We start from the raw sequence: 18420 nt of genomic DNA on the forward strand, positions 1-18420 counted from the left end.
ATGACATCCCAGATGTCATTCTGTTTGGTCTCACATCTTGACAACATCGATTCTACACCAGCATCCCCCTCCCAGCTCAGGAGCTTCAGACTTACTGTCCTCTAAATTAAAGGCCTACGCTTTCTAAAGTAAATAAAAAGACCTGTGTTCCCAGAAGATTCTGGAACCAAATAGTCTGTTTTATGGATTTGTGTTTTCCAGCAACATTAATGAGGAAAAAAGTCTCACTGAAATTATTAAATCTGGTTTTACAACACATATATCAACCTCATCAGAGAAGAAAGCATATCCACATACTACAGAAAGCCTCAGACTTTACTACCTTATCTGTGTATCTTTACAGAAAAGTGGTAGGAGGGAAGGAATCACTCCAAGAAACATCCAAGACTTTGCTGAATGGTGAGAAGGACTTCCAAAATCCCCAACATGCCACTTTTCATTCTTTAATGAATTCTTCATCAAGACAGAAAGCAGATACATCAGAGCCTTTCTAAAATATTTCCCTAATTTGACTGCTATCCTCCTAACAGTGTCCTCCTCTGATCTGCAGCCTGTCTTCACTTTCCTTAAAAGTATTCTTGACATCTTTCTCCAGGAATGACAGGAGGGACCTCAGAGTCTTATTTCCACTTCAGGTGGGATCACATCATTAGCTGCCGCTTTCCTACATCTACAGGATGGAAACTGGCTTCTTAAGGATACTGTGACACCTTATTTCTTGGGTGGGACTGTTTTAAAAGCATTTTTACACTATTTGGTCTTTTTTCTCAGTGGTACTTTGTACCACTTCATTGTTGCCACTGCATTTAAATAGAAAAAATTAACAAGGTCAGGCTGAAAGTTCAGAAAAGCTGTGCTTAAACATCATTTGCTACTGTAAATTGCAATCAGAAAAAATACGAAAGCTTTTTTTTTGAAGTGAAATACTCAATTGCTCTTGTCACTAAATCCAGAATGTGGGCATTCCCCTTTTTTACTATGACACAACAGAATCACCATGATTTCATCAAAGGAACTAGAAAGGAAGGCTGATTCTGGATTGCAGAAATACAAGCTGGCTTTCAAAAAAGAACTAGATATTTCTGAAACAAAGCACAGATTTCTGTTATTAATATATTTCCATGTTCTCAAGCTTTCCTGTTTTACCCAGTACAACAGTCCCTTTTTAAGCTGCTTGTTTAGTAATAGCTCTGGAACATGAATGAAGTTTATGCATACAAAGGTGCATAATGTATACAGCAACAGAGTCCTCTATTACAAACTTTGAAATAGCAACAAGAGCAGTTGAAGCAACACGAAAGTGATCTTGTCCTTCTGCTAAATTTACTAAGTGTCTCAGGAAATACTTCTTTTACTGACTCAGTAACACTGAACTCTGTTAGCTGTCCATCTCACTTTGCTATTGCACTGTAACTCACTTAGCAGGCTGCATATCCCCCGGGTTTGTCACACAGCATCACTGCCAGCCCACCACCTTCTGACAGTCAGGCCTGGAAATCCTTTCCTTCTGACCACGTTCACAAGTGTGGCTCAGAACCAGACCATCTCTGGTACAACCCAATCCTGCTATTCTTTAGACAACTTCTGCCCTGTAGGGCGGTGTAGGATCAGCAACAATGCTCACCTTTTATTTGCTGCTGACAATGCACAGAATTGCATGACCCAGAGCTAGTTTCCGCATCTGTGGATGATTCATCTTCATCAATGTTAATCTCTTCAGTGATAATTTCTGGGCCCAGTTTTGCCATATAAATCATACTAATTCTTTTCAAGGTCTTATTTTCTTTGTTCAGCTGAAAGTTAAGAAAGACAAACAGTAAGCAGTTAGCCTGTGTTTAAGCTGTGTGAGTAAAAAAAAGTCAACTGTTTTGTTTTTTTTTTCCTCTATCACTAAAAGGTCTATCAAACAAAGAAGACAAAATAACATTAGATTAAGTGTTCCATTCAAAATTAAAATGGTCTAAAGATGGGATGCTCATCCACCTCCTTCCCTCAGATAGGCTTGAATTGAACATGATGCTTTATTTGTGCCCTTCCTTCCTCTCTGGTACTTCCATTTAATAAATACTCCGTGTAGGTTCAAATCAATCAAATCACCTATCAAGCTTACTCAATGCTACACATGCTTTGTGATAGCTGATTCACCTCCTCGCCCTTAAGCATGTACCACCATCAAGAGTCCCAACTGACCGACCTGAAGAAGAGTCTGTCAAAGTACTTTACTTCCAGTCGCAACAGAATTACCTCAAAATTCTTTTCAGTTATTACTGGAGAGTCAACAAGAGTAAGACGAGAGTCATATCATAAGGCAATTCTTTCTGGGTCAGACCACAAGTCAGAATGGATGCTTAAGCACATGGTTGGCTGGTGGATGATACGGAAGAGGTTCTGTAAGGCACCTGTCTTAACAAGGTGCCAGGAAACACTGAACAGGGATTGCTGCAAATCTTTCACTCTCCTTTCTTTCACTGTCCTGCATCCAGAGACCCCATGGCAGCAGCTCCCTGTAAGTTTAACATGGGGGTGTTCAGGTGTATGTCAGGGTGACTGCTCACCCACCAGCCAAGCATCCCCCGTGTTCAGGTCTGAGAATGAGACTCAATTTTCTATTAATGCCATACTACGTGTCGCAGTCAACATGGACCTCAGACGTCCAATACACACCTTTAAAGAAAACATACACTGTACAGGTTTTTTGGCCCTGAATTTTTATTTAAGCAATCATCTTTGATCCCCCTTTACCTCAACCCCTCAACTAGGGGAGATTTACTCAAGAACTTCTTCATCTCACTCCCAAAGAACGAAACTGAGCAAGTGGGAAGGGTGGTGTGAGGGACCTTAGATGGTTTACTCAGCTCACTGCAACAAACACAGCAGCTTTCAAAAAAGAGCCCCATGGGGTAAAGTGAGTCTTTGAACTGCCCTTGTACATGCATTACAGGAAAAGTGCAGAGAAGAATGAAAGTTGCATAAATGCGTTCATTTTCTTACTTATATGCTGATTGTCTATCTTATGAATTCTAATATAGTGTCATTATGCAAACAATTAAGTAAATACCTCCAGAAAGTACATTGCTAATGCATCTAAATTAAAGTGATTTCTTGCTGGTGTGATTTTTACCATATCTAAGGATGTACTTTGGGCAGGGAAGGGGGGAGGAGGGGGGAAGAAAAAAAAAGGCAGTCAGCATTGCTAATGAAATTTGGTTTAAAATTGCTGTAATCCATTTTCTGATGAAGTGGCTCAGATGCATTTTACACAACCAAAAATATATAAGAGAGATAAAAACATTCTTTAATAATAATGCACTTCTGATGAGATGGAATATAGAAAATTACACACTTGCTAAATTCATCAGACTAGACGCAATCAACAGAGCAGTGGAGGTCACCTTTCCCCTGCCCTCGCTTTGCTTTCATAAACAATCACCTGAAATGTAATGCAGTGGTTGACTTTTTCCATTTGATTTAGATACTGAAAAGCTCATTATTGTTTTATATTTCACATAGGAGAGTTCTAAAACTTATTTTCCATTTAACCTAAAAGCATATGAAAACTAGGTATCAGGATGCTAGTCCATGAAAATAGAAACTAAACTAGAATGGGTGTTCTTTTTCTTTAAAGGCAGGAATTGTATTTTTCATCTTGCACGCAGTTTTTATTTTTTTGCCATTTCAAAGATCTGCAAGATTATAAAAAAAACCCAATTTATAAGGGACATGCACACAATCTCAAGTTTAAAATAAATAAATAGATCAGATATAACAGCATAACCACCATCTCACCTTAGAAGCCAAAGCCTCAGCACTTTCACGGCACGTCTTCTCAATTTCAAGATGGTTCTGAATACAATTTACTTCCTCAATAACCATGTGAGAAACTAAGGGAAGAGTTCAAAAATTAGTCAGTATTTTCCTGCGTTTGACACATGCTTCCCATGATCAGAAACAGTACATCATTTCCTGCCAACTTTCAATGTAAGCATTTCAAATACAGGGCAGTACATACCTAGATAATCTCCACAGATGGGAACAGTCTTGAACACTGAATATTTGCTTGGTTTCTTTAAGCAACTCTCTCAAGCATTAGAGGGGCAACTGCAGAACTGAGCATACACTTCTGGAAGCAGAAGGCCAGCAGGAGCCTCCCTGACCATTCTCATTCATCATAATTTTTTCACTAACATTTGAGGAATCAGAGTGAGACCTTTAGAACTGCCCCTTAGGATTGCCATCAGAATCCTCTTGAAAATTTGGTATGGACACCATTTTCAGAAGATTGGAACCTCAGTATTTTTAAACTGCCAGGTTAACTCAGGAGTGTTACAAAGATTCTTTTTACTTTCCAGTGTTCATGTTTGCATGGTATTTCAAATACCATCACACTTGCCAAACACACTGCACATGAAGAGCTGCGAGATGGACATTTAGCCCAGGCCTGAAGCAGGTTTACTAAGAAATGGAGAAAGGAGTTAAGTGACTGAAGCCTCCGTATTCACAGCATCTCCTACAGCATGTGCTCCAGTGAAGTCAAATCACTGCCACAGCACAGCTGCTTCACCTCATTCTACTCCGTCCCGTTCAGAGCTCCCTGCAGCAGCAGGATGGATGCAGTCCTGAGGGAAACTCAACACTGCTGGCACTGCCTGATTTTCTACAACCACAGCTGAACAACCCAAGTTACTACATGGCTGTAATGTCTGAAGTGTTTCTTATTTGAAGTCTCTCTGTGCTTGAGCATGCCCTAAAACAAGCACCGTGGTTTCAGCACCTACCTTCCCTGTCCACAACACAGATTCCACCACACCCCACACACAATTGCCCCTGAGGCCAGGGCCAAGCCCCAGCTGTCTGACGGTGTCTGAAACACATGGCTCTGCTACCACATTTGATGTCACAGCTGCAGAAGCAAGGGAGACATCTGCACTGATGGAATCCCCATTACAACAGTGGGTACATTTCAGTCTGTCAAAGACAGGCAATATTCTTAGAGTGACCAAAAGGTTATGGAATAAATCTTATTTTCTAACATAGGATACCAATGTGAGTTAGAGGAAATTTAAAAGTACAAATATGCTTTGGCTTGCAATTCCACTCAACTTCCAGCACTACGAAGGTACTAGTGTTGAAAGCCTTTTTCTAAGGGACAAGCTTAGAGTTGCACAGGAGAGCAAAGCAGAAAACCCAGGAATAGTTTTCCATTTCTCAGGCTAGCACCTTTCTAACCGATGCAATTCCCCCTTGGCTCCTCGCACCCTCATCCGTCCCAACCAACAGCCTGGACCCTAATTCTTGAAGTCATTAAATGGCACAGACTCCTTCTCAGCCCAGTGCCAGGATTTCAATGCACAGAAAGGAATATTTGCAGCTGAACAACACTCTGGAGCAGGAACAAGGCTGGAAGAATACAATGTGAATACGGAGCACTTTACTAGTACGTCCTTTTATTTTTATCAAGATAAGCTTTAAAACATAGTGATTTTATACCACTGGGTAGAAAATCCCCCTTGCCCTTTTCCCAGAGTTTTGCCTAAATACTGAAGAGGGATATTTAAGTCCTCTTTGATAAGACAGAGGTCATCTTAATGACAACAAAACAGAACTTCAGGATAGAAAAAAACAGGTCATTAAGAAGTGTTATTTACGCAGCTTTATACTAGTGTCAGCTAAAGTTTTCATTGTTAAAGTTTCATCAGTACCATAGGAAAACAGCAACACATTGGTTTGCTGAGTAGCTGCATGAAAGAAACAGGTTTTACAAAATATGAGCAGACAAAAAAAAAAAAAAAAGGCAGGGCAGAGTATAAGAAATCTTGGTCCAAAAACTACATTCACATGAAGTCTTCTAACAGCAGAGCAACCATATCTCCTTTTTATTTCCATTTTTCCTGACTTTGGAGAATTTATCTGCTCCAAGTGTGTCATACCAGCTGCTACATTTAATTTGAAAGAGGACAAGTTTCAGATAGTACATGTTCATATCTCTTCTGATTTTTTTCTACCTAGCTCTAAGAACTTGGAGCAATGAGATGCTTTGGGCTGGATGAGGGAACAGTGGAGATAGAGTTGCTCCCATTTCACAGACAGGAATCTAATGGCCTCAAGCAAGGCTAAAGTTAGGAAACAAGGACTGGGCTCACATGGCAGAACTAGGGATTACTCTTGGTTCATTTAAACTTAATTAACCTGCAATTATGATTAACTCAGGGGAAAAAGTCTTTCCAAATTAAATACAAAAAATATATTATTTCCTAAGTCTGTCTAAAGTTCTTATTATGTCAATATTAATATTCATAAAGCAGCACTAAGTGGCCTGAAACATCTCTAACCTTGACAGTTTTTTTCAGGGGTAATAATAATCCGCAGCAAATGCAGGCCAACCAAAAACCACTTAACTAATTAGTAGTTGCAGTCACTGAGAAAACATGAATCAACACTGTTATTACAAGTGGCACATTTGAGTGGCATCTAATTATGACTTGATGAGCACGATACTTGCATTATCAACATTACTACTGCATCCCATCAGGGACTAAAAGCCGCTGATGGCATTGACTGCGAGAAACTCCCACTCAATGGTACTGCAGCACCCAACAATCTCCTTGGCAGGGGCACCCTCACTAAATGACATGTTAAGCGTAATTACTGGTAGACATTGTAAATAAACAGGATTGGAAGTGAAAATTGTACCAAGTGCATAAGACACAATCTGACACATTGGAAGTGGCAGCCTTAATTGAGAGTTTCTTTGACTGCTCAAGATCATTTCAACTGCATTTCTCGGAGGACAGTGATTATAACTGTGGAGACAGACGGCATAATGGTATCAGCACTGCTGACAGAGCAGTGAATTAAATTGTATCTGCTGTTGTGTGAAAGCCTTGATGAGAGGTACAGATCCTTAGTGGTCTTATCATTATAACACAATGGTCATGTTGTCATCAACCTTGCTGGCTCCAATTGAAAAGAAATGATTGTGTGTTGAAGCTTTCCCCCCCACCACCACCTTCTATCTCTTGTGCTCAATAGAACCAATTTTGAGAGAGCTATGAAATCACGCAATAGGGCCTAAAATGCAGCTGCTTGGCATACAAACGGGGCCCCATTAAACTGGAATCACACACAATATGTGTTTATGCCAGGAGAACAAATAGAAGCTGAGTACAGGCCAAGTTTATTCACAGACACAAAGCCAATGTAGCTCTTCATCAATATAATTGCCTTTTATATTGTCGTTTAAATAATGGGCTCCATTATTGCTTTAAAATCCTAATATTCCTGGCATTTTATCACTATGTTTACAAGGTATGTCCTTTAAAAATGTGAAAGGAAGATAAAAGAAACCTATAAAATCTTACATCATCAAATATTACTTCAAATTTGAAGTCTTAAGTACTTGACATTTTCTGCCACACTCCAGTATTCCTCATATCATAACAAAAACAAAACAGACAGCAGGTTTTTTCCAGAGAAATTATACTTCTTAGAGAACATTCTTGCTTCACAGAACAATTATCTAAGATCATTTAAGGCAGTAGATAATTCCTGTTGATTTTAGATTATCTTCCATAATTGTATCATATGAACCATTATAAAACAGAAGTGAGCAAATTCCTCTATTAACACAGTCACACAAAAGTACAGACCATGTGATTGCCTTCTCCTGCATTAACTTCATCCACATTTCTGATGCTTCATCGTGCAGTTCACCGTACTGGCACAAACCAGACATAAAAGACCACAGTCCTATTGTAATTGTCTCTTCTAAGGAGCTATTCCACCAGGATACTTCCACTCCCATTAGATGTGCTTTGTTGCCTCCAGACACCATACTGTTTCAATAGAACCATTACCATAAAAGTGTAAAACTGAGTATTGACGTTCTCACAGCCCAGACAAGATATAACTTGCTCTAAAAACGATCAGGAGAGAGCAGTTCCTCCTAAAAACCTTTACTGGTGTGTCTGTGCTTAATGTACTTTTAGTCCTTCGTGGAAAAAAAGCCATTATTATTATTATTAATTTCAGCAATAGTATCAAATTCCATTCACTCCAAGCACGTATCGTTCCAAAAGTCACTTGCAGGATCCAGGTGAAATAGAGACATACCTGTACCCCTGCATTTTCACCACTTTGCACCTTGAGATGACTACCTGTGTTACAGTACAAATGTTGTAACAGTAGTTAGTCTGACAATGGCCAAAGTCTCACTGAAATAGCTCCTTAAAACACAGCCTTGAAGGGGAAACAGCAAAGTGGATCGAATCTCAGCATTAACACTGCTGTAGAGAAAGCCTGTTCCTAAACTGTCTACATCGAGAAAATCCCACTAACATCATCAGCTTACTTTTCTGAAACTCCTCCAGTTTTTTGACAGCCTCATCTCGTTCTTGCTTGATTTTGTCACACTGTAGGAGAAAGAGAAAACTGAAATAAAACACTGATCCAAGTTATTTAATTAGCAGTCAGTCACAACATGCAAAATCAACAAAGATCAATTGCCTGCACAATAAGGTTCAGAAGCCTATCTAAGCGTCATTTCTCTTTCTTGTCAGTCATGTAAGATCAATGGATATTATGCATAAAAAATTCCTAACCAAACTGGCAAGTTGTACTTGATTTTAGGTTCCAATTCAGAGCTACTCCAAAGATATTTTAGGAGAGACACATTATCCAAAATTGATATAAACAGTCATTACACCAACAGTAAAAGCTCCTTGCATGCTTTAAGTCTAGTTTCTTTAATACAGATAGACTCGGAAAAGGGGCCTACATTACCTACCGTGTGCAAGGAAAACCTCAAGCCAATAAACAGGGACATGCTGTTTATTTTCATAACATTACAAGCAAAGCTTCAGCCTTGTAGAGGGGAAGACACTAATTTTTATGCTTTAAGGATTTCCCACCACCTCAATTTTATTAATTCTGGGGTTAATGTTAACACTGCACAGGGCTGCAGTGATCTTATGATGGAAAAGTTTCTTCAAAGAGAAAGAATAAAACAGATGTTAAATAGACTTCTCTAAGAAAACCCCTTTGATAAGTAAATGAAAGAACTCAAAGAAATGAGTAAACTTCAGGAGAGGGACAGTCAGTGATTAACCACAGTGTGAAAAACACATGACCCAAGGAGAAGTATGACTGGCACACAACACGGCGTACCAGACATCCTTCCTCACATGCAGCTGTGCATGTTCACAGCAATAAGTACACGTACCACCAGGAGTTAACTTATGGAAGAGATCTGTGTGACTGAGCTCCTTACAGTGCAACTCCAATTACAAGGATACTGGCTACTGGAACAGAACTGGGAAGAAAAAAACAAAACCCTGAAATGATTTTGCTCGATTTTCAGGTTTTCCACATGAGGAGCCACTTTGAGTTTGCAGGAAAAGGAGCTTGCTGTTAAGTAACAAGAGGGGGGAGAGCCCAATTCAAAGGCAGCCAAATTCAAGAGAACCCTTCTATCGGCTCCGGAGGACCCTGGCCAAGGCCCAGAGAAGGATCTGCTCTTGGGCAAGGCGAGGATGCCATTGGTGTCACCGCGGGGGCAGCCTCCACAGAGCTGATGGCTACCTGGGGGAGGAAAAGCGGCTGCACCCAGCAAGCAATCTCTCTTCTCGTGGCACTGGGGGGATGAGGCAAAGGACAGGGGCTGAGTAGGGGGGACAGGTCAGTCACCAGCTGCTGTAAGATCTGTGAGACAAGGCAGAGCTGCAGAAGGAGCGGGACGTGCCAAGCAAGCGGTGCTGGACGAGGACTCACCGTTTCATGTGGCCCTGTTAACAAAGAAGCTGTTCAGAGAATCCTACACAGGAGAGGTGAGGAAGGGAAATGTGTGCGTGACTCCTGCTGCTCACTGCCCTCCCTCTCAGTTTCCTCAGCAAAAATTTGTGTCACCTTACTGGAGAAGTGAAGTCTAAGAATGGAAGGCAGTGAAAGACAGGGGTAGTATTTCTGACTGTTCCTGCAGAGCACAATTCTGCTGCAAGAGGGGTATCAGTGTGAGCCGCTGCCTCTTCATATTTTACAGAAAAAACACTGTGGCCATGCTGGCATACTTCACCCATGGATTTTTCTGCATGCTGCAAGCTTTCAGCCCACTGCACATTAAGGGAGCAAATGCCTTTAATGCTCAGTTTAGAAACCAGGAAGATTAGCATTTTAAGGATCTGATCTGTTGCCTATGGAAGTCAATGAGACTTTTCTACTGACAGAAACCTTGACGTAGAGGACATAGTATACTCCCTATCCCAACGACAGGAAAAACTCCTTTTAAAATTCACCAGCAACAGCTTTCCCTGTGCAGTGAAAGGGGAAGTTAAATGACCTATTCCACTTCACCTCAAGTGCTATTTGCAGAGAGAGTTCCATTTGGACCACGGCAAGCTGACTGTTCTCATAACTGTGACATTTCTCTGCACAATCAGGGTCTCTAGGTTTGGGTCTCTGCAGAGCAATTCCTGCTCCCACTTGCAGCTTTCTCAATATTTTCCTTTTGCTGCTACCGTGCTTCGGAATGAAAGAGGAGGAAGAAAAGGAGAGCGGGAGATTGCTGCCCTTGCTGAAATGATCAATGGAAAGCACTTTGCCTTCTGTCTTGCAATCAGAGCCGTGCAAGCAGAGCTGTTACAGGTCCTTAAAAAAAGCAAACAAAAAACAAAAAACCAAACCCTAGTTCATCTCCTAATAATTAGAAAAAGTTAAGATTGAAAGAATACAAGTAATTAAAGGCAGACTAGAAGGTTATACAAAAAAAAAAAGCCTGTAAATTAAGTTTCATAATAAAATTATTGTCACCCTTTAAAATAAATTGACCTTACTTTAAAACAAATAAGTTTAAAAATATCAAAATTTAGAAGTGTGAGCTGTACACAAAAAGCTGCACAGACACCTTCAAAGTTCACACCAACTCCATTTCTCAAAAAAGAAATCTGAGGCATATACAGTACAATTGTTAATTGATAAAAGTATAAGTAATCCTAAATAATAAAAGGCAAATAGTATAACATTACTATAAAATCTGCTGTTCGCTTTTCACATTCAAGCACATGTAACTGCTGAAGAGAAGTTTCCCTTGTCAGTATTAAGGGATAGCTCCATACTCAAGAGTACTCTCAAATAAAAATAAAGAATTCTGTAACTCCTGGATTGTTTGTCAATTTTCTTTTTTTAACTTCATTTTGTTAAGAGTTCCAGCTTCTCTGCAAAGGAAAACAAGCATTTGTTCAATACTATTTAGTATATTTTTAATCTAATATTTATACTACCATTATCCCACTTGAAAAAAACTCAAAGGAAACCAGAAATATTCCAGTCCTGAACTAGCTACAGGTTTCAACGATAATCTCTTAGCAATTAAGAGATGTTGCATCTGTATTTTTAAAAACAAATCCAATAGCCATTCATTCTGTGAATAACTCCATACAATTGTTCATCTTTGCAGGCACAGGTTCAGAGGATCTGTCGATCCCGCTCCGTTTCAGATTATTGCCTTCAAGGCACCAAAGCCACGAGGCAGCACCTTACTTTCTAGCACAGAGAACTGACATGCTGACTAATTACAAGTAAACCATGCACATGTCAAAGATCAGTGTTCAAACCAGATACTGCCTATGTAGACAGTAACTAACATTACCTCAGCCTGTGCTGGGGGCGAGAACAACACCAGGATAGCACCACATCATCCCAGCAACCTGATACTGGAGTGTGAGGATGGGAAGCTGATGCAGTCAACCAGCTGGAAGCCACACACCCACTCCCACCAGCCTTATGATTCTTTGCCACTAATTCCAGGGAGGCCTGGGTTTCTTGTCTATTCTTTACTAACAGGCTTCTTTTTTGCCAACTATTTTGCACATAAGCTCCTACTGACTTCAGTAAAAGGCCTTCAAAGGGCAAAAACAAGGAGGAGATTGTTCAGTCCAGATATTGGGATGCAAGAAGTTCACGTAGTAGTCATATAGTCAATTAAGCCATTGCTAAGCAACACAAGACACAATTCTTTCCCGTTTACACAGATTGTGAAATTTATGCAGATTTAATGCTTGTTCTAAAATTATGAGTTTGGTACAGCGCTCACAAGTATCCAATGACATTTGCTATACTCTACTTACAGAAACAATGAGCATGTCATCAAGGCAGAATCCCTTTCCCATTCCCATTTGGTGACAAAACATATAATCCACTCTATACATGTGCTTTAACAGAGCAAACATCATGAATGATGTATCAGAGATACAGTATTACACCTACTGTTTTGGATAGCTGTCTTGCTTTTTTTCCCCCTATTGGCAGCCTGACAAAACACTGTCAAAACCAGCGTTCAGAGTCATTTCTGTCTGATTAGCAAGTAGTCAAATATTTATTCATGATCTGACTCTGAATATGTCAGAACTGCATATTAAGTTACCCATATTTGTGTGCAACTGAACATTAGTTATCTATTTTTGGGGGACTGGTATGCGTGTTCAGTCAGCGACTTCAACAAAAAAGGTGACCTAAGAGACATAATCTGCCAATATAATTTTTGCTTCAGTTTCTGAAAGTATTTAAAAATGTTAATGAAAAAAATGTCTGTGGCAATACTGCCAGAGACCTCACCAGTGGTCTTCACGTTGACAGTTTCTCAAGGCAATGAGGAAGAGACACCGCGGATCAAAGATCTTGCATTCTGCTCCTGAATTTTCATGTCTATTAGCATCCTTTTAAAGCAGTAGTGCTTTGAACAAAGCAACCTACATAAAAGTCAATTTACTTTCTAATCTTAAGAAAAAATATGAAACAAAGAGCATAGATTTTCAAAAATTACAATTTTATCTTAAGTTAGCTGTCCATTATCCACCAAGTTCCATGTGACTAACAGGAACTAGGCTAATTTCTGCACACACAGCTCATCTCTCAAAGCCATATGACTGCAGCAGTGACTTAGAAAAATCTCCCACCAACTTTGTCAAAAGCACATACACACAGACAGCTATCTAACTCCTGTGTGGTACTTTCCACAAATAGTCTGCAAGTCACCTTCTAAAAAAATTAATTTCTCTTCTCTTTGTCCTGATACAAAGGGAGCCTTTTCTTCTGAGCACTTCTTCTGAATAGTGAAAATAGAGGACAGATTTCCTAGGCTGAGACTGGTGTAGAACAGCATAACTGGAATGCAGCAAGAAGCCCAGCGAAGAAGACAAGGAGGTCAGTGGGTAGGAGGGAGTGAGGCACAGCATGCTGACCCCAGTGGAAATACATGGAATCACTGCTCCATCGTAACTGAAGGCAGGTTTCAAGTTTTCTTTAGTAATGAGAAAGTAGTTAAGGACAAGGTCTTCTCAACACAGTCTTGAATTGCACCATTTATAACTGGATTAAAAATGACCCTTCCAAAATTACTTCAGAAAAAGCAAAATTAAAGCTACATGCCTTGGCAGCTAACAGGGATTTGAAAACTAACAGGTGTCTTCTATCTTCAGCTCACTAATACTGGAGAAAGGAGAATTTTGTTTACAATACAGTGTAGCACTGACTTCCTCCTCTGCATTCCTCCTGATAAGAGGCTCTCAGCGACCACAGTTCCTTTCGGAAGGTTATCTGCAAAAAAACCTTTTGCACACTGACATGGATTTTGCCATGCAGCACTGCCATCACATCTCTCCCAGAGTCCTCTGCTCCCAATGGCTTCCTCTCAGGAAGCAGGTTCGTCAAATGAGATCCCTCACCAAAGAGACACCTTACCAAAGGTGCTTAATTTCACTATTAGAAAGACAGTTCAGTGTAACTACAATGAGCAATCTAGGAAGCAGGTATTATTTCTTACTCCAGTATCTCTGAACATAAAAAAATGAAGCTTGCACTAATGTATGAAGTTCAGACCATACAATCAAAGCTTCTTTTCAAGTTGGACAGGCACACAGATGTCACAGAAAGATGTGTGATATCCTGAGAATTCATTTTATGCTGCAGTACCATTCTGCAAGTTAGGACATCTTGCTCCCCTATTAAAAATTGGGTGAGATTTGAAGGAGGAATGGGAAGGGGAAGATTTTAAATACCTTTAGAAATCATATTCCTACATTCTGAATCTTCAGGAGGGCTGGGTAAGGGAAGTTGTCCTATTTTTTCTTCTCAGTAAGTCCGTCCCTTGTGCAAATCAAGTCGTAACAAATAAAGCTTTAGATCCAAGAGAAACAATTTTATCTAAACACATGAGTTGGTCTGTGCTCACACTGTAATCACAGGCAAAGTGGGTAGAGCAGCCATCACTTAAAATATATTTATACAAACCTTTCTGGAGTGGGACAGCCAGAATAGTTGCGGGAGTTGCACTTGTTGCTCCTTAAAACATACAGGTACAAGTAATGCTTATTACTAGTAAGTATCAGTGAACTCAAAAAAGTAGACAACAACCTGCCATGGTCAACAAGATACTCTGATATTTAGCATTTTAGCATTAAATGAATAATTGTTATATATACAAACCTCTTCTTTCGTTTTCTTATTTTCTGCTCTAAGCTCTTCATATTCACCAACAGCTATACAAGAAAAAAAAAAAAAGAGTTAATATAGCAGCACCTCTTCCCAAATTAGCTCTCCATTTCATTAAGTTGAAAACTCTTCTGTGTGCTTACACAGACTTCTTAAATAACATGGGTCATAAACTTCATTAACAGCCTATTAATGGCCTATGAACTGGATATCCTTCTAGAATTGAAGCAATTAGAAAGTGTCTGAAAAAGATGGTAGCTCCCAAAACAATCAATTTTTGATCAATGTAGAGTTAAACAATCTCATTGATTGAGTTCAAAAATACAAGGTGAATATACTGGTTTGCAGTCACCATTTTAATCCCACACTGGCTCAGGTTACAGATCAATGCCAGAAAACACAGTTAATGCCATACATAGGTACCTCCAGAGTAGCTGAGCACCTTTCTGTATTTATTTGTTTATTAATATTTTCTTCCAACAAGAGTCCTATGAAAGGTATTTTTTGTCTTTAAACTCCCCATGGAGACAAGAAAAGATTGTACGATTTGCCCAAGATCACAAGAGCTCAGCTGCAGGGATCAGCAGGAAGGGATCAACCTCCAGGATTCTGGGAGGCCATTGTTTCAAACCAGTAAATAATGTGCAGAAACAATCTATCAGCTACCAATTAAACTTTCAGTTTACTGTATATTTTTGTGTGCCCCTCGTAAACCTTTTATTTTACTCCCTCAGGGATGTGCCATCATTGCCACAACTTCCCAGTTCCATTCTTATTTCAGTGTGTCCCACATGGGCTGTTCGGCCTTCGGGACCATAGAAATTTTATTGTCACCAGAAAGAAGCTGAATACACCTCCAAACTTAGAGAAACAAACTTTTCTAGAAAGGAACACTGGTCGGTCTTCAAGACATACTGCAAGAGTGGAATGAAGGGACTGCTGACATCACTACGGATCTTATTCCAGTCCCTCGGCATTTCCTCAAATTTTGCCCTGTACCTAGCAGAAGCTATACTAGCGTACAGGATTTCAAGCTAATTTAAACTGGATAAAGGGTACGAATAGATAGTTTTCAGCTGCTAATATCAGAGATGTTAGAGTTTCCTCTTGACATGTCTTACCCTTCATCTGAAGACATGAACACGTAGACTGCTAGATCAGCCACCTGAAAACCTACTACCTCTTTCTAGCTTTAGACAGTTAAACTTCTTCAAACAAGAAGCTCTTACAAAGTTACACTTTACACTGCTGTGACAGCCCTCTCTCCCCTCCCCAGCATTTCAAAATCTCCTGAAATAAAATTAATTCAACTCACTCCTGAAGGTGAGGTCTGGCATCACTGTTCTGCTTGCCTTCAGCATGCAGCAGCACACAAGTACCTCAGAGGTAAAAACCTCAAATCAGCCTAATTTCTCTCTTCTTCAAGATCACATCATTTTAGAGATGAAGTCTGGGATACAGGCAGCAGAATTAGCTTCTGGCTAGCAACTCAAAACAGGACTCTGCTCCCTGTGTGCCCTGACCAGCAATGGGGTCACGACAAGACCCTGCTGACTGTATTAGCTAGAAAGAGAATACAGGAATGACAAATCTCTCAGCCAGAATCTCAGCTCTGCTGTGACCGACCCATGTAGAAAAATTTCTAGGCTCTCCAAGAAAAAAAAGTTAAATAAAAAAGCTTAAAGTGAAGTCCACATGCAAACTCACAAAAAAAAATCCTCACTCCTGCTCATCCAAGTAAAAAGGGAAATCTACTAAAGAGTTGAACGAACAAAATCAGGTTTCTTAAAATTGTGCCCTGCATCCCTGCACCAGTAAAACCAAGGTCTCCTACCCATCCCTTTACTTGCCCCCACTTCTTATCTACCAAATTTCCTGCCCACCTCCCATACTCAGGAAACAGAAGAAAAAACACAACAGGCAGATGAACAGGCAAGAAACCATACTGCTGCAGTTGCTCCAAGACAGAGCACCTACAGTGAAATAACATGTTTCCTACTCAGGAACACAAAGCTAAGCCTCCTGATCACTGTTCCACTTTCAAATCATTTCCCTGTTCCCTGGAGGAAAGCAAGAAAAGAGATTTCTAGCATCCAGATGCAAAAAAAGGAATGAAAACTGTTATTGACAGATACAATTCAAGTTTCTTCATACTTGAAAACTGCTACTGTTTGCTCACCTTTAAGGCAAACTCATACTTGCTTTATAAATGACTGAAAAATACAGATTTGCCACGCCTTTAACAGCTCTCTTCACATGCTCCCTGAACAGAGGACTCTGAATCATGAGCCCTCAAGGCATGGATACAAGAACAAGTTACCAGAAACAAGAATACTTACACAACAGTCCAAAAATCCCCAGTAAGGGCTCACCTGGGTGAGACAGGGAATTAAACTGCCTGTTCAGGGCAGCCCTTCCCTCTTTCACTGCGGATCCACAGCAGGTTTGTCGTGGAATGCAAACAGAAACTCAGCAGCCACTTCATGCTGCACTCACACACTTTCTTCAGTGCCTTTTTACTGTGCCCACCCCCTCACTGTCACTGCAAAACTTTAGTTCTTCCTTGAATACAGCTAATGCATAGTAAGGATCTGGTATCTTAAAATCAGGTTGTTCATCCTGGATGGCAACCCCATCTGCTGTGGATCAGATTCTCTGCAAAGGCAGAAGTTGAAAGTTGGTGGATTTTACTTTTTTAACATTGGGGGTGGGGCTTGTTGGGAAGTTTTGATATGAAGTTTTTCAGGTGTTTAATGTACAATGAAGTTTTGAGGCCATCTAAAAAAAAGGTCTACATACATAACCTTCACTGAAGCACCAAAGGGCATAAAGGAAACAATGATCTCTTTGCTCTAGAACTGACTAGAACAGTCAGTAACTGGAGGAATATAAGGCAACAGTTCACATGGTCCAAATGCCATACAGACTATTTAGCCTTAAAACCCCTCTTTGGTAGATTAGGAGATATCATTACCACTCTTTATAGATTGACAAGCAATAAATCCTTTTGTACAAGGACTTCCCTAAACTTTCTCCAAGAGATAGAACTCCTTCTCCTTAACCTATGAAGGCACTCACACAATATACGTGACAACTTCTTCACCTGAGCAACTGAAAACTTCTTACATGTCATCCTGACTCATTCAGATTATGCTCTATATAATTTATCCTGGAATAAAGACATCTCTTCACATTTGTAGTGAATGAAACAAACAAGTGAAGACACTTCACTAAAGGTGCTACTAAAATTCCAGAACTATATATCATTTTCTTAAAGAATCAATATTGTAGCATATATTGGTAGTAAAATGCCCATGTTGAACTCATTAGTCCCCAGTGAATCCTGAATAACCGTAACAAATATGTATGAGAGATCTCTTGGGATATTGTTGCTGTCTGACACTAACTTTATCCGTAGTAGAATAATTCCTGATGTACAGCAGTATGATATATACAATTTATTAGGACACAAATCGCATTTTTCTGCTTCAGGCAACACTACAACTTCAAGACTAAGGAGAGAAGAAAGCTGGGGAATGGAGAAAATAACCGAATATTTTGGGCTACAGCTCTTAACCCACCCCAAACATGTTCCCAGCCAACCCTGCTCTTTCTTACAATAAAACCCCAAAACAGCCAACACGAGGGAACACAGCATGTTCCTTTACAACAACCACACATTCACCAACTTCTCACTCCACAGCTCAGTTGGCCAGAGGGGACCGTCCTGTGAACAGTATCAATGCACTTTATCTGCACTAAATTAAGTATGCAACTTTGTATGCAGAAGCTCCTTTAATTATAACTTAGTCTTTTGATTTTTATTTGTGAATCTGTGTCTCCTGAACCAGGATTTGCTACCAAAAGACAAGTATTACCTAAATTAGATGTTTTATGTATTAGATATTTACTATGGCTAAAAAGCACTTATTAGTAAAACAA

General features: G+C 39.9%; 1 protein-coding gene across 3 annotated transcripts in view; it reads right to left on the bottom strand.

Annotated features, from left to right (window-relative positions):
* The window catches only part of SHTN1 (shootin 1), a 60761-nt gene that overhangs the window by 36704 nt on the left and 5637 nt on the right, over positions 1–18420 (bottom strand). For 2 of the 3 annotated variants that reach the window (XM_017809266.1, XM_017809265.1), the window contains exons 2-5: positions 14473–14525; positions 8348–8408; positions 3787–3881; positions 1625–1793 (exon numbers count right to left, since the gene is read on the bottom strand). In XM_017809266.1, the coding sequence (XP_017664755.1) occupies positions 1625–1793; positions 3787–3881; positions 8348–8408; positions 14473–14525 (378 nt within the window). Of the gene's footprint in view, positions 1–1624; positions 1794–3786; positions 3882–8347; positions 8409–9217; positions 9242–14472; positions 14526–18420 lie in introns of those variants that run through there. The other variant, XM_017809268.1, reaches the window with a different exon arrangement.

This window comes from Lepidothrix coronata, unplaced genomic scaffold (genome assembly GCF_001604755.1).
Source record: "Lepidothrix coronata isolate B3197 unplaced genomic scaffold, Lepidothrix_coronata-1.0 Scaffold25, whole genome shotgun sequence".
Taxonomy (NCBI): Eukaryota; Metazoa; Chordata; class Aves; order Passeriformes; family Pipridae; genus Lepidothrix; species Lepidothrix coronata.